Source organism: Prosopis cineraria, unplaced genomic scaffold (genome assembly GCF_029017545.1).
Source record: "Prosopis cineraria cultivar Desert tree isolate PC_DT_omini unplaced genomic scaffold, ASM2901754v1 PC3, whole genome shotgun sequence".
In the NCBI taxonomy this organism is placed as follows: Eukaryota; Viridiplantae; Streptophyta; class Magnoliopsida; order Fabales; family Fabaceae; genus Prosopis; species Prosopis cineraria.
Genome location: NW_026555334.1, coordinates 45016734 through 45028356, shown reverse-complemented (window position 1 = coordinate 45028356; position 11623 = coordinate 45016734). Strand labels below are relative to the sequence as shown.

The following is an 11623-nucleotide window of genomic DNA, read 5'->3' as shown; positions in this document are numbered from 1 at the left end:
ACGCTCACGTCTTTTTTCGTCGACTTTTTTATTGGCACCCGAATTTGTTGACCTTTTTTTTAAAATTTTTTTTAAAAACAATTAGTTAATTGATATAAAATCAAGCGCAAATATCCGATGGTCTGACAGAAAAAGGCAAGCTGATGTTAAATTCCTACTCCTATTTTTAAATATAAATTTTAAATTGATTAATATTAATAATTATGCTTAAAATTAAAAATTCTATACTAAAACGATCTTGTAATTAATAATATTATCAGATGATTGAAAAAATGTCATAAATACTTTTTAAAAATCATTAGTATCACTTTGTTTATAAAAAATAAGAAAAATTATATAAAAAACTTTGCTTACATTTATTTAAAAACGGAGAGGATTACCGTCACAATTCAATCTAAAAGGCAGTCGAAAAACCAGACTCGATCAATATCGTCGTCCAATCATCATGGGCTTCTTTCTCTGTAACGATGTGATTCACAAGCCAGAGCAGATATGCGCGAGACAAGCCGATAGCCCCAAAGGGCAATTTGACTGCAATAGTACAGACAAAAAATTAAAAAATATAAAAGTTGGTTTTAATCAAACAAAAGTTATATACTTTATTTAAAACAAAAAATTGATGTAAGAAGCTGCCTTTTTTCTCTGCGTAAATAAATCATTTATTTTTTCTATTCTATTACTCGATATTTTAAAAAATTCGAAGATGTTAACACACAAAGCCATCATGTTTTTGTTATTAATTAATGTCACCATATCTTCTTATTTATATTTTTTATTTTTTATTAATTAAAAAATAAAAAGTTAATATGTCGCTTCTAATTTTTTATTTTTATTTTAAATATCAACTTATCTCTTTGATTTGAAACTTTTTAAATTATTTAAATAAAAAATTTTAAACACATAAATTTTAAATATTAAATTTGAAATGTGATATTTTAAATATAAAATTTATATATAAATTGGCATAGATAACAATCGCGCACAACCGGAGTTGACATTAGCCTAAAAAAGAAGTGATAATATCTTCAAATTTTTTAAGGTACCAAGCAAATAGAATAAAAAAGAAGAAAAATTAGATAATTATTCACATAAAGGAAAAGAAAGGGAAAAAACTATTAGCTTGTCACGTTAATTTTTAAATAAAATATAAAACTTGATTAAAATCAACTTCCATACTTTTATATTAGAAAAAATTTTAAAACTCGGTCTAAATCAAATTAATTTTTAAATTTATAATATATATAAAAAATAATTTTGAAAGTGTCGTATAGGGAGAAATATTTTTTCCCCTGTAGTATTGCTGTCCAATTGCCTCCCCAAGGAGAGTTTTCTTCGGGAAGTGAGTCCCGTCTGAGACAAGGAATGCACCGTAAATAGATTCAGGGGCTTTGAGCAAAGAAGGACCCAACTGTCATATTTTCCCTTCGGTTTTCCCGCTCCAGCCAAGTCATCTCATGACTATGTGACGTATTTATGGCGAGCTATGCTTTGTTTCACTGTCTGTGTTTGTGTTTTGGTTACTTCTAGTAGTTCATTGGGTTCCGTTAGACTAACAGTCTTATAAGCACACATTTAACCTTAGAAGGAAGATGCTTTTATGTTGGTGGTTAGTGCACATGGGACTAGTTGTTTGGGTCGGGCTCCGTCTTTTTCACCTGTTTCTCCTCATCTGTTTCTTTATTTGTTTGTTTCCAAAAACAAAATTTGGATGTATGTGATTGGACACCGTATCACCGGCTCCATTAGAATTTGGCTCTCTTTAGCACCCCCATTATATATCAACGTCACTGCCTGATCAACTGCATAAGTGTACCCCTTATCAGAATTCATAACAGCGTTGTTCAGGAAGCCGGTGGAGCTCACGATTGAATCAACCGCGAATGCTAAGCCTCCACTCGCCTATTGAGTTTCTGTCGGAAAGAGTAAATAGGACTTAGAAATTAAGAGGCAAAAGCATTGAAGCCTCGATCCTTCAATTTTGACTACGAAACTGGGTCGAAGATCGAAGCCGAAGGTAATGGATGTTAAAGCAGAGAAAATCTGCAGGGATTGCCACACAAGGACTACACCACTATGGAGGGCGGGTCCAGATGGGCCAAGGGTACACCACCAACTGTTCCATCGTTCTAATTATTCCATATTTAATTTAATTAACACCGCCTTCTGATTTTACTTTTTTTGTTAAATTCGGCTATGTCCAGTCTCTCTGTAATGCATGCGGACTCCGATTCAGAAAGAGAACAGCGCTTCTGGGACTAAATAGTGCAGGATCACAAAAGCGCAGGAAGAGGACTCCGACTAGTAGAGGCTTGAGGAAGCACACACCAATTGGAAGGCAGATGAAGTTAAAAGAGGAAGAAGAAGCGGCCATATCACTGATGGCTCTTTCTTGTGGCTCTCTCTCTCTACCTAACAGAACGACACTACAACCCTAACAAGAGATATATACTGTTCTATTTTATGCATTTCATGTAGTGTAGATCGTTAATGCTGTTCTTCTGATACATTTGTAAGACTATCACCGTTTTCCCTCACTTCTGATACACTTGCTATGGCTGCTACTATGACTACTTTCTAACTTCCATGTATTGTTTCCAACCTAGTCTCCAGTATGCCCTAGCTATTCCGGACATCAATAGGGATTTTGAAACTCTTGTTACTATAAAACTTACCATGGCGAAAAGCCGAGAACAACCACCTTTCCTTTCGCTAGAGTCTTCCTCGATAGTACCGGTTTATTCTAAAGCACCAGCCTCTGCTAAGTTTCTAGAGGGATCCTTTCCCAAGGGGAAGCCGACACGCCAAGTACACCGTGACAATCAATATGTTGCCACGTCAAACGTTTCACACACGTGTCGAGTAAACTCGCGAAAGCACCACGCGCCCTATTTCTACGTCCTCTCGCTTTCCCATTTCGCATTCCACTTTCCAGAATCCAAGTCTAGAAAGCAGAACGTTACGGAAAGCACCAAAATGCAGTCAAGGTTATTGGAGAGCACGGCGAGGACTTCAATTCGTATATTATCTGCGGCCTACCGTCGTGATCTCCAGCGAAGATTTTGCGCTGCCTCCAGTGGTCAAACCGCTGATCCCGCCATTCATTCCGGTGAACGGGAAGCCGGCCCTGCGGTTCACAAAGGAGAACCCCAAGTAATCATTCGATTCATTTCCTATCAATATGATTGCCTCAATTTTCTATCTTTTCCATCGAGTCCTGACACTGTGATGACAATTGTGTCTATGAGTACTGCAGGGAATTAAGAGCACAGCAAATGCCAAATGTTCAGAAACAGAACACGTACCCAAAGAGGACGAGTTTCTTGAAACTCCCAAATCACCGTACGAATCTTCGGCAAAATTGAAGAGCCACGGGGTGAACCAGCGATTGGATCCAACGTTTCAACAAAAGCGTAAGCAGGGATCGAAAGCCTTCGAAGACGTGAGCTGTGCTGGTCTCGATGGAAGCCCGTGGCCGGAGGATCAGAGGAACAGAGCGGAAAAGCTGGAGGACGAGAGAGAATACTATAAACAACACAAAGCTTCGCCCTTGTCGGAATTAGAGTTCGCAGATTCTCGGAAGCCTATAACGCGTGCGACGGATGGGACCGCCGACTCTGGAGCAGGTAGGGATGTGACTGGTTGGCTGCCGGAGCAGCTTGACACAGCGGAGGAGGCACTCAGGAGGGCTACAGAGATATGGAGGCAGAATGCCATGCGTGGTGACCCTGACGCACCACATTCAAGGGTTCTTAGGGCTCTTCGGGGAGAAGATTTTTGAGAATGATGTACTGCTCGGATGGATGTATATTTCTTAGTTTATGTATGGAATTTTACATCTCTTGTGGAGCTGAATGCTTTGATCTTCCCCGGTGGTAGTGACGAGGAAGCAAGTTATTCGCGCTAAAGAACTCCGAGCAGTGAGCCAGCGAGCAAGCAAGTAAATGGGTCTAACGGGGAAAAGGAAAAACACAGGTCCGTCTGAATTTTTTCCGTTTCAGGCTCAGAAAATAAAATTTTATTTTTAAAAAATTAAAAAATTATTTAGATAGAATATTTTATAGGAAAAGTATATTCAATAAAAGTACATTCAAACAGTTCTTAAAAATACATTCAATAAAAATACATTCAAACAGTAATTGAAGTTAAATTGAATTTTTCAAACGTAAAAAGTAAGATGTTATTTGATTATATCATCCTAAGTTTAATTTCTTATTTTTTATTTAAAAAATAGTTAATTCATTAAAAATATAATTATTATGTTATTAATAATAATTAGGTATTAATTTTTTTAATATTAATTAATTATATTAATTTTTAGCATTAATGTATAATAAAAATTAAAAATATTTATTATATTTTTTAAAATTACAAATTAAAAAATATAAATAATTAGATATTAAATTTTTAACATTATAAATCAAAATTTATGTTATTTATAATTTTTATTATATTTTTAAATATTTTAAATATATTACATTTGTATAATAAAAATTATAAATTATTATAAATCAATATTCTTTTGGATAATTGTACATTTAAAAGCACATTTTATTATCATAAATCAAACAATTTTTAATGTATCAAATTGATTTTTAAAAAAATATATGTAAATATAAATTTTGTTATAATAATTAACTTTTATGAAACTAATTTTTATTAAATAAATTTTTATTAAATAAATTTTTGACAAACTGAAAATCAAACGCAAACACAAATTCTTTGGTCGTGTTCCGCTGCTTCTGTAATTAAACGTGCAGTATTTGTTTTTTGAAGGACAAACCTTGTGAGATGGGCCTCTAATTTGGATGCGAATGGGGATCAGATTTTTTTTTTTGTTTGAAAATTGAAGGTATTTGTTTAAAAAAATCATTGCGCATAAGAAAACTAATTTTCTTTAAATAAACCAGTGATTTCTCTAGGTTTTTGTTTTTATTGTTCTTGGATTTCAGGAGGCCTATTTTTGATTTAAAATATAAAAAACGGTTGGATAAAAGGACTGTATTTGGGCATGGGTCTCCGGTATGTAAAATTATAAGTTCAAAGTATTCTCTTAATAAATAAATTCTTCCTGGTGCAGTACAGTGACTGTTTCTTTGTCATCGTGACAGGTTGGATGAGGATGCAGGTAGAAGTTGAAGCCTAACCAAAATCACAAATTGTTAAATGGGCCGACGGATTGACTATCCAAAGACACGTACAACTGGATTTGAAAACTGGCACTAAGCCCCATAAAAACAACCAGTGGTTACGCACGGTTATCCATTTTGCACAAAAAACCAAATACCGAACAAAAGATAAATGGAAAGGAAAAAAATGGATTCACCCGTTAATTTTGGTTTAAATTGAATGCCAAACACACGGGTTGGTGTTGCATTAGGGTTTTTGTGTGTTGTTTCAGAAATCATGCAGTGTGGGATATTAGTATTATGAAATACTGGGCGGGGAGGAGATTTGTGATGGATTAGGGTGCATGAATATGAAATTAACCATGGATCTGTGTCAGACATACATCTAGGCCAATCTTGACAGATCTACCAGAGAAGAAGTCCAAGAAGACCAAACAGCCCAAAATTTAATTAGCAGTCCGTGTGTGCGCGCTATTTTCTTTTGGCCTGCATTGTAAATGATTCTTTCTCATAGTAGCATAGGGCTGACGTGGTCCTTGTGGTAATCAACTCTGCTATCCATTTTTACTATATAATCAATTGTTTTGTACAGGATCTTCATATTGAGTGAACATAGCATTTTTTGCAATTTGTCTTTTTCAACTCGGCATCAGAGCAGGTAATGTTAATGGCAACCTTTCCAATTCTTTCTACCATCAACTCACTTGCTTTTGCTTCTTTCACTGTGCCTCTTTTTGCTATTACTTCCATTCCATCCTTTTCTTCTTCATCCACCTCCATACCAGAAATCAATATTGCCATTCCTTTTGCTGCTATTGTACAGACTAAGACAACACTACTCCTTAACAGCCTTAATCAAGCTAGATTAGTCAAGTTGGATCGATCCAATCGATCCAATTACCTCCTCTGGATTTATTTTGTTCTCTCTGTTCTTAGAGGACACAAATTAGAGTGATTTGTTACAGGAATGAAGAGTCCTCCTTCAGAATTTGTAGTTGATAGTAACAATGTTGTTGTGAATCTTCCCTTTAAAGATTGGCAAGCTACAAACCAACTTATATATGACTGGCTCTTTGGGTCGATGAGAACTGACATTTCAATTCAAGTATCACCCTATCGTACTGTTGCATAAATCTAGAAAGTCATCATCGATCTAGCGTGTTCTAACATTAGAGCTCGTACTACTTTGACGAAGTTTGAATTTTAGAGTACTCGAAAAGGATCTCTTCGAATGGATGAGTGTCTTAGCAAGATGAAGTTACTTGTAAACCATATGGTGTTAGTTGGGCATCCCTTGCTAATACCTGATGTTGTCATGCAAACATTGGCTAGACTCGATGCCAATTATACTCCTATTGTTATGCATCTTGTCGATAAACCTGATTTGTCATAGGTTGATTTACATTCATCTCTTGTGACATATGAGAAGCATCTCGAACATCTTAACAATGTCAGCATTGTAAGTACGCTATAAATTTAAGTTTTCAAGTTGATCAAGCTAGTTCAAGTGTTATACATTCAGGTTCTTGTGGATCTTGGCATTCCTCTAGTCAAGGCCGAGATGGCAATCGTAGTCGAGGACGTTTTAGAAACAACAACAACAACAACAAAGTGAAGTGTCAACTATGTCATTGTCCTGGTCATGTGGTTGATGATTGTTTCTATCGTTTTGATAGAGATTATGTATATAATGAGAGGTCTACTCTATTTTCTTATTATGCTTCTCCTAAAACTTAAGATCTAGCTTGGTATTTAGATAGTAGAGCTTCGAACCATGTCATTTATCTCAATGGTAACCCTATTTCTGGTGCTCAAGCAGTGACAGATAAATTCACAGTTAGTGACGGTGCAAGTTTTCCTATCTCTAGTCATACTTTAGGTTATTCTAAATGTAGTTTGCCGTAGTTATTGCTAAGGGATATTCTTGTGGTCTCAACTATAAAAAAAATTTGCTTAGAGTTTCTGAGTTAGTCTTAGATAATAATATACTAATTTAATTCTTTGGTGTTCATTGTGTTATGAAGGATTTGAGAATGGTCAAGGAACTACTTAAAGGGACACGATGTGATAGTTTATACAAGATAGATGGCGAGCCTCATGTTTATCAACTTTATAATTCAGCTCATTATAACAACCTTTTTGCTCTGTTAGCTGCATTAGAAACATGGCATAAGAGATTAGGTCATTCTTCTTGTAAAATCATTAAGGAAGTATTAAAGCGTTGTAATATCAACCTTGATAGTACTATTGCTCTTGATTTTTGTAATGCATGTCGACTTGGTAAAATGCATAAATTACCTTTTTCATTATCTGAGTCTACCACGAAAGCTCCTCTAGAATTAGTTCACACTGATTTATAGGGTCTTGCAACCCTTTCTTCTAATCTAGTTTTAAATGTTGTATTAGCTTTGTGAATGATTTCAATCATTTTATGTGCTTGTATCTACTCCGTTCTAAGGGGGAAGCTCTGTATGCTTTTCTTTAATTTTAAAAATTAGTAGAGAATCAGTTAGATCAAAAAAAATAAATTTTCCAGAGTGATTGGGGTAGAGAATTTCATAGTTTTACTTCAACCTTAACTGATTGAGGAATTTTATTTTGACATCCTTGTCCACATAATTTTAGTTCCTTTTCATTCTACTTACAATCTTGTAGGTCGTCGATGGGTGTTTAAGAAAAAGTTCAAGTCAGATAACATTGTTAATTGGTATAAAGCACGTCTTGTTGCCAAAGGGTATTTACAACAACTTGGAGTAGACTATGGCAAAATGTATAGTCCAGTGATTAAGCCATCCATTGTTTGTGTGGTTTTTGCTTTAGCAGCTTCCCATAACTGGAGTGTTTGGCAACTAGATATTAATAATGAATTTTTGAATGGTGTGTTGCAACTTGCAAGAGACCATTTAGATGGTTCAACCTGAAAGGTTTGTTCACCCTCATAAACCTCATCATGTCTGCAGATTGAGAAAGGAACTTTATGGTCTAAAGTAGGTGCCTCGAGTATGGTTTGATCATCTTCGATCTATTCTTTTGTCATGGCAATTTTATAATAGTAAGAGTGATACCTCTTTGTTCATTTTTCAGAATTGTGATCAGATTTTGATAATTCTCATTTATGTTGACGATATCTTAGTTACTAGTAATAATCTACAAAGCATGATACAAACCATGACTCAGTTTATATCAAAATGAGTTATTTTCTCTTAAGGATATAAGACCCATTCATTACTTTTTAAGAATTGAGGTAACATGTGATGATTCTTTTTTTTATCTAAATCAAGGCAAGTGTATATTATAGATCTTCTTGGCAAGTGGAACATGAGTGATTCCTCCACCTGCAAGACTCCAATGGTTCCAAGTCACACTCTCACTCAGTTTGATAGTACTCCTTTGCCTTCGGCATCTGACTATTACTGTGTTATTGGTTCTCTACAATATTTAGCAAACACTTGGCTAGATGTGTCTTTTGTAGTTTAGCAAGCTCAATCAATTCTTATCTGCTCCAACTTTGTTACATTGGCATGCATTTAAATGAATTCTTTGCTATCTTAAAGGCACCATTGATATTGGCCTACATACAAAGAAGTCTACCTATCTTGATCTTATGGCATATTCTGATGCAGATTGGGCTAGTTGTCCAAGATCTTCAATCCACAGGTGGATATTTTGTGTTCTTTAGTGATTCATTGATTTCTTGGTCCTCTAAAAAATAGTCAGTTGTTGCTCATTCTAGTGCCAAGTCTGAATATCATTCTCTTGCTCACATGGCATCAAAGCTTCTTTGGCTTCACTCGTTGCTTAGTGAACTTGGATTAGTCTCACAGCCAACTTTTGTCATTTGGTGTGATAATATTAGTGCTTCTGCTTTAGCCTCAAATCCAGTCTTTCATGTGCATATCAAACATATTGAGATCAACACACATTTTGTTCATGATTTATTGCCTGCTAAGTCTCGTGCTGTTTGTTTTATTCCTTTTGAGGATCAGTTAGCAAACTTGTTAACCAAGCCCCTTCCTTAGTCTCAATTTCTTTTTCTCAGGGACGAACTCGATCTCACATTGATCACCTCTCATTTGAGAGGGAATGTTAGAAATACATCTTGGCCCATCTTGACAGATCCACTAGAGAAGAAGTGCAAGAAGACTAAATAGCCCAAAGTTTAATTAGTAGTCCATATGTGTGTGTATTATTTCCTTTTTGTTTGCATTGTAGATGATTTTTTCTCATAATAGCATAGGGCTGATGTGGCCTTTGTTGTGTAACTCTGTTGTACGTTTTCACTATATAAACAATTGTTTTGTACAGGCTCGTGAGCATAGCATTTTTTGTAATCTATCTTTTTCAACTATCTGGAGATGAAATGCGGGGTGAAAGTGATGGCTAAGCATGCATGGGGGAATCATGATGACAGCTTTCTAAGATCATGTGAAAGCACGCGACAGTGAAGCCTGGAAATGGAAGGGAGAGAAGAAAGAGCGGCATTTATGGGCATCACCGCCTTGCGAGCCTCCCCCTTAATACCTTCACCACGCGTGATCTCTCTGACCTTTCACGTCAAGGACAAGACTATGCATTGGTGTCCCTCACTTGTTTTGCTGGCCTTTTATTTAATTCCTTCCTCCCTTCTCATTTTAAATTCCGATTATTTCAATTTAATTAGCCACTAATTAGGATGACCGTCCTCGTTCTCGTTCATTTCTACTTACCGCACTCCATCGATATGTCGTCTTTTTTTCAGAATTACTCACATTCAATGGCGATCATTAAATTCATGTACTCTAATTGCCACTGTTATTGACCTATCTTTACCGCAATCTAGAGGAAGGACATTTGGGGTCAACAAATTTAAGTAATTCAGAGAATTCCCAAAAACACCTTCTGTTAGGGGATCAAGCATGTATTATGGAAACACCATTATAGAAAGGACTTCAAACTTGCCACTCTTTATTATTGTTTGGAATTTCAAAACCTGAAAGTTTACAAACGTTGCTTACTACTCTTGCTGCAAGCCCTATACAATTATACATTACCATCTCCAAAATCTAGAATACAAAGTGTTTATTAAAATGCTTTACTAGTTCAAAATACAAGTCATGTCATTAGATGCTTTCTTTCTAAAACGCCTGATTAATTTAACATTCAATAAAACGTGGTTGAGAATTTCCAACTCCCAAGAAGAATAGTCAATTGTCAATCAAGAGTGAATGCCAATAAATCATGATTTTGTTGCTTCCTCTAAATGATAAACGGGCAAGTCAAGCCAAACCCGAAAGCCTGATTGTTATAAAATCAGTCACTTCTTTGAGCACATCCTTTATTGTCTTCTTTGAGCACAACTTTTATTGATCAGGTTTAGGATTGGGCACTAAGTCCTTTTTTATTTTTAAAATTTTTCTAATTTTTAAAAAATTAATTTTTTATATTATAATATTATAGATCCTTTTTTAAAATATAAATTATAATATTCAAAAATGAAAAAACAAGTACTATAAATTTTAATTTTGAACTATAAACATATATTTTAAAATCTAAATTTAATTTTAAAATATTTTATTTTTTAGGAGCAAAATAAAAAGAGCCTAAACTAGCTACTCGAGTTTGAGTCCATTTTTATGAGACTGAGCTTAAAAGCTTGATTATGCTAAAAATTTTTAATTTCTTAAACTCAAACTCTTATAAAAACGGGCTTCAACCAATGGCCATTGAACCCAACACTTATTCATGATTTTATTTTCATTAAAAAAAATATCATTTTTTAAGTAAAATGCTACAAAATGTTGTCTTTCAATGTATAATTAATAATATATATTTTCTGAAAATATTCAATATGATTAATAAAAATTTTTAATTAAAATATTTTATTAAATATGAGTAAGGATGTAACTTTAAAATGAATTAATTAATTGATTGAGAGTGTGATTTAATTTAAAATATTTTATAATAATATTGAAGGAAGGGAGTACAATTTAATCATTTAACTCATCTCTAACCAATTTTTGTGGTATGTGTGAATGTGAACACTTGTCTTATATTTTATCTAAAACATGAGATTGTGGCAGTCTAGTAGATAGTACCCCCTCTACTTAAAAGTTGCATGCAGTGAAGGGCAGCCCAGCAATTAATCTCTTGCATCACTGTACGATTATATGATTCGTACAAGCACCCGCCTCTAAATTGAGTAGATGGAACTACTCTTTGTTAGATTCTCCTATACTAAATTGGAGTAAGTCGGGGCACAGTCACACATGCATGATGATAGCGTAGAGAGCCAACAAGGTTTTATGACCAAAGCATGACGAGTCTACGTACCCGTGTCATCGTGCACTGTGCTGTAGTAATTTCAAAGAATTAATCACTGAACAGATAGTAGCAAACTTTATCGTATGATGAAATGCAGCTTATAAATTAATTCCGAAGAACTTCAAGTGACGAGCCATTAATAATATTTCTGGCCTTCGGCAACCAGCCGATTGAAATGACCATTGACCCAGAGATAT

The 11623-nt window shown here is 34.7% G+C and overlaps 1 protein-coding gene across 6 annotated transcripts; it reads left to right on the top strand.

Annotated features, from left to right (window-relative positions):
- Nucleotides 1-1835: 1835 nt before the first annotated feature.
- On the top strand, nt 1836-9707 carry LOC129306339 (uncharacterized). 6 transcript variants are annotated; one of them, XM_054946879.1, is made up of 7 exons: nt 1836-2101; nt 2202-3150; nt 3254-3972; nt 4774-4849; nt 4950-5019; nt 5109-5784; nt 8750-9707. In XM_054946879.1, exons 2-3 carry the CDS (start codon nt 2584-2586, stop codon nt 3776-3778), a joined length of 1092 nt encoding a protein of 363 aa, XP_054802854.1. In that variant the 5' UTR covers nt 1836-2101; nt 2202-2583; the 3' UTR covers nt 3779-3972; nt 4774-4849; nt 4950-5019; nt 5109-5784; nt 8750-9707. The 6 variants fall into 6 exon arrangements, with proteins under 6 accessions (XP_054802854.1, XP_054802857.1, XP_054802855.1 ...); XM_054946882.1 differs by having other exon boundaries at nt 4774-5019; nt 8750-8783; nt 9432-9707; XM_054946880.1 differs by having other exon boundaries at nt 4774-5019; nt 9432-9707.
- Nucleotides 9708-11623: the final 1916 nt, after the last annotated feature.

Coding starts and splice junctions, on each gene's coding strand:
- LOC129306339 (XM_054946878.1), top strand. CDS start 2,584: ATGTATTGTTTCCAACCTAGTCTCCAGTATGCCCTAGCTATTCCGGAC. Junction 3,151..3,253: donor TTCACAAAGGAGAACCCCAA/GTAATCATTCGA, acceptor TGAGTACTGCAG/GGAATTAAGAGCACAGCAAA.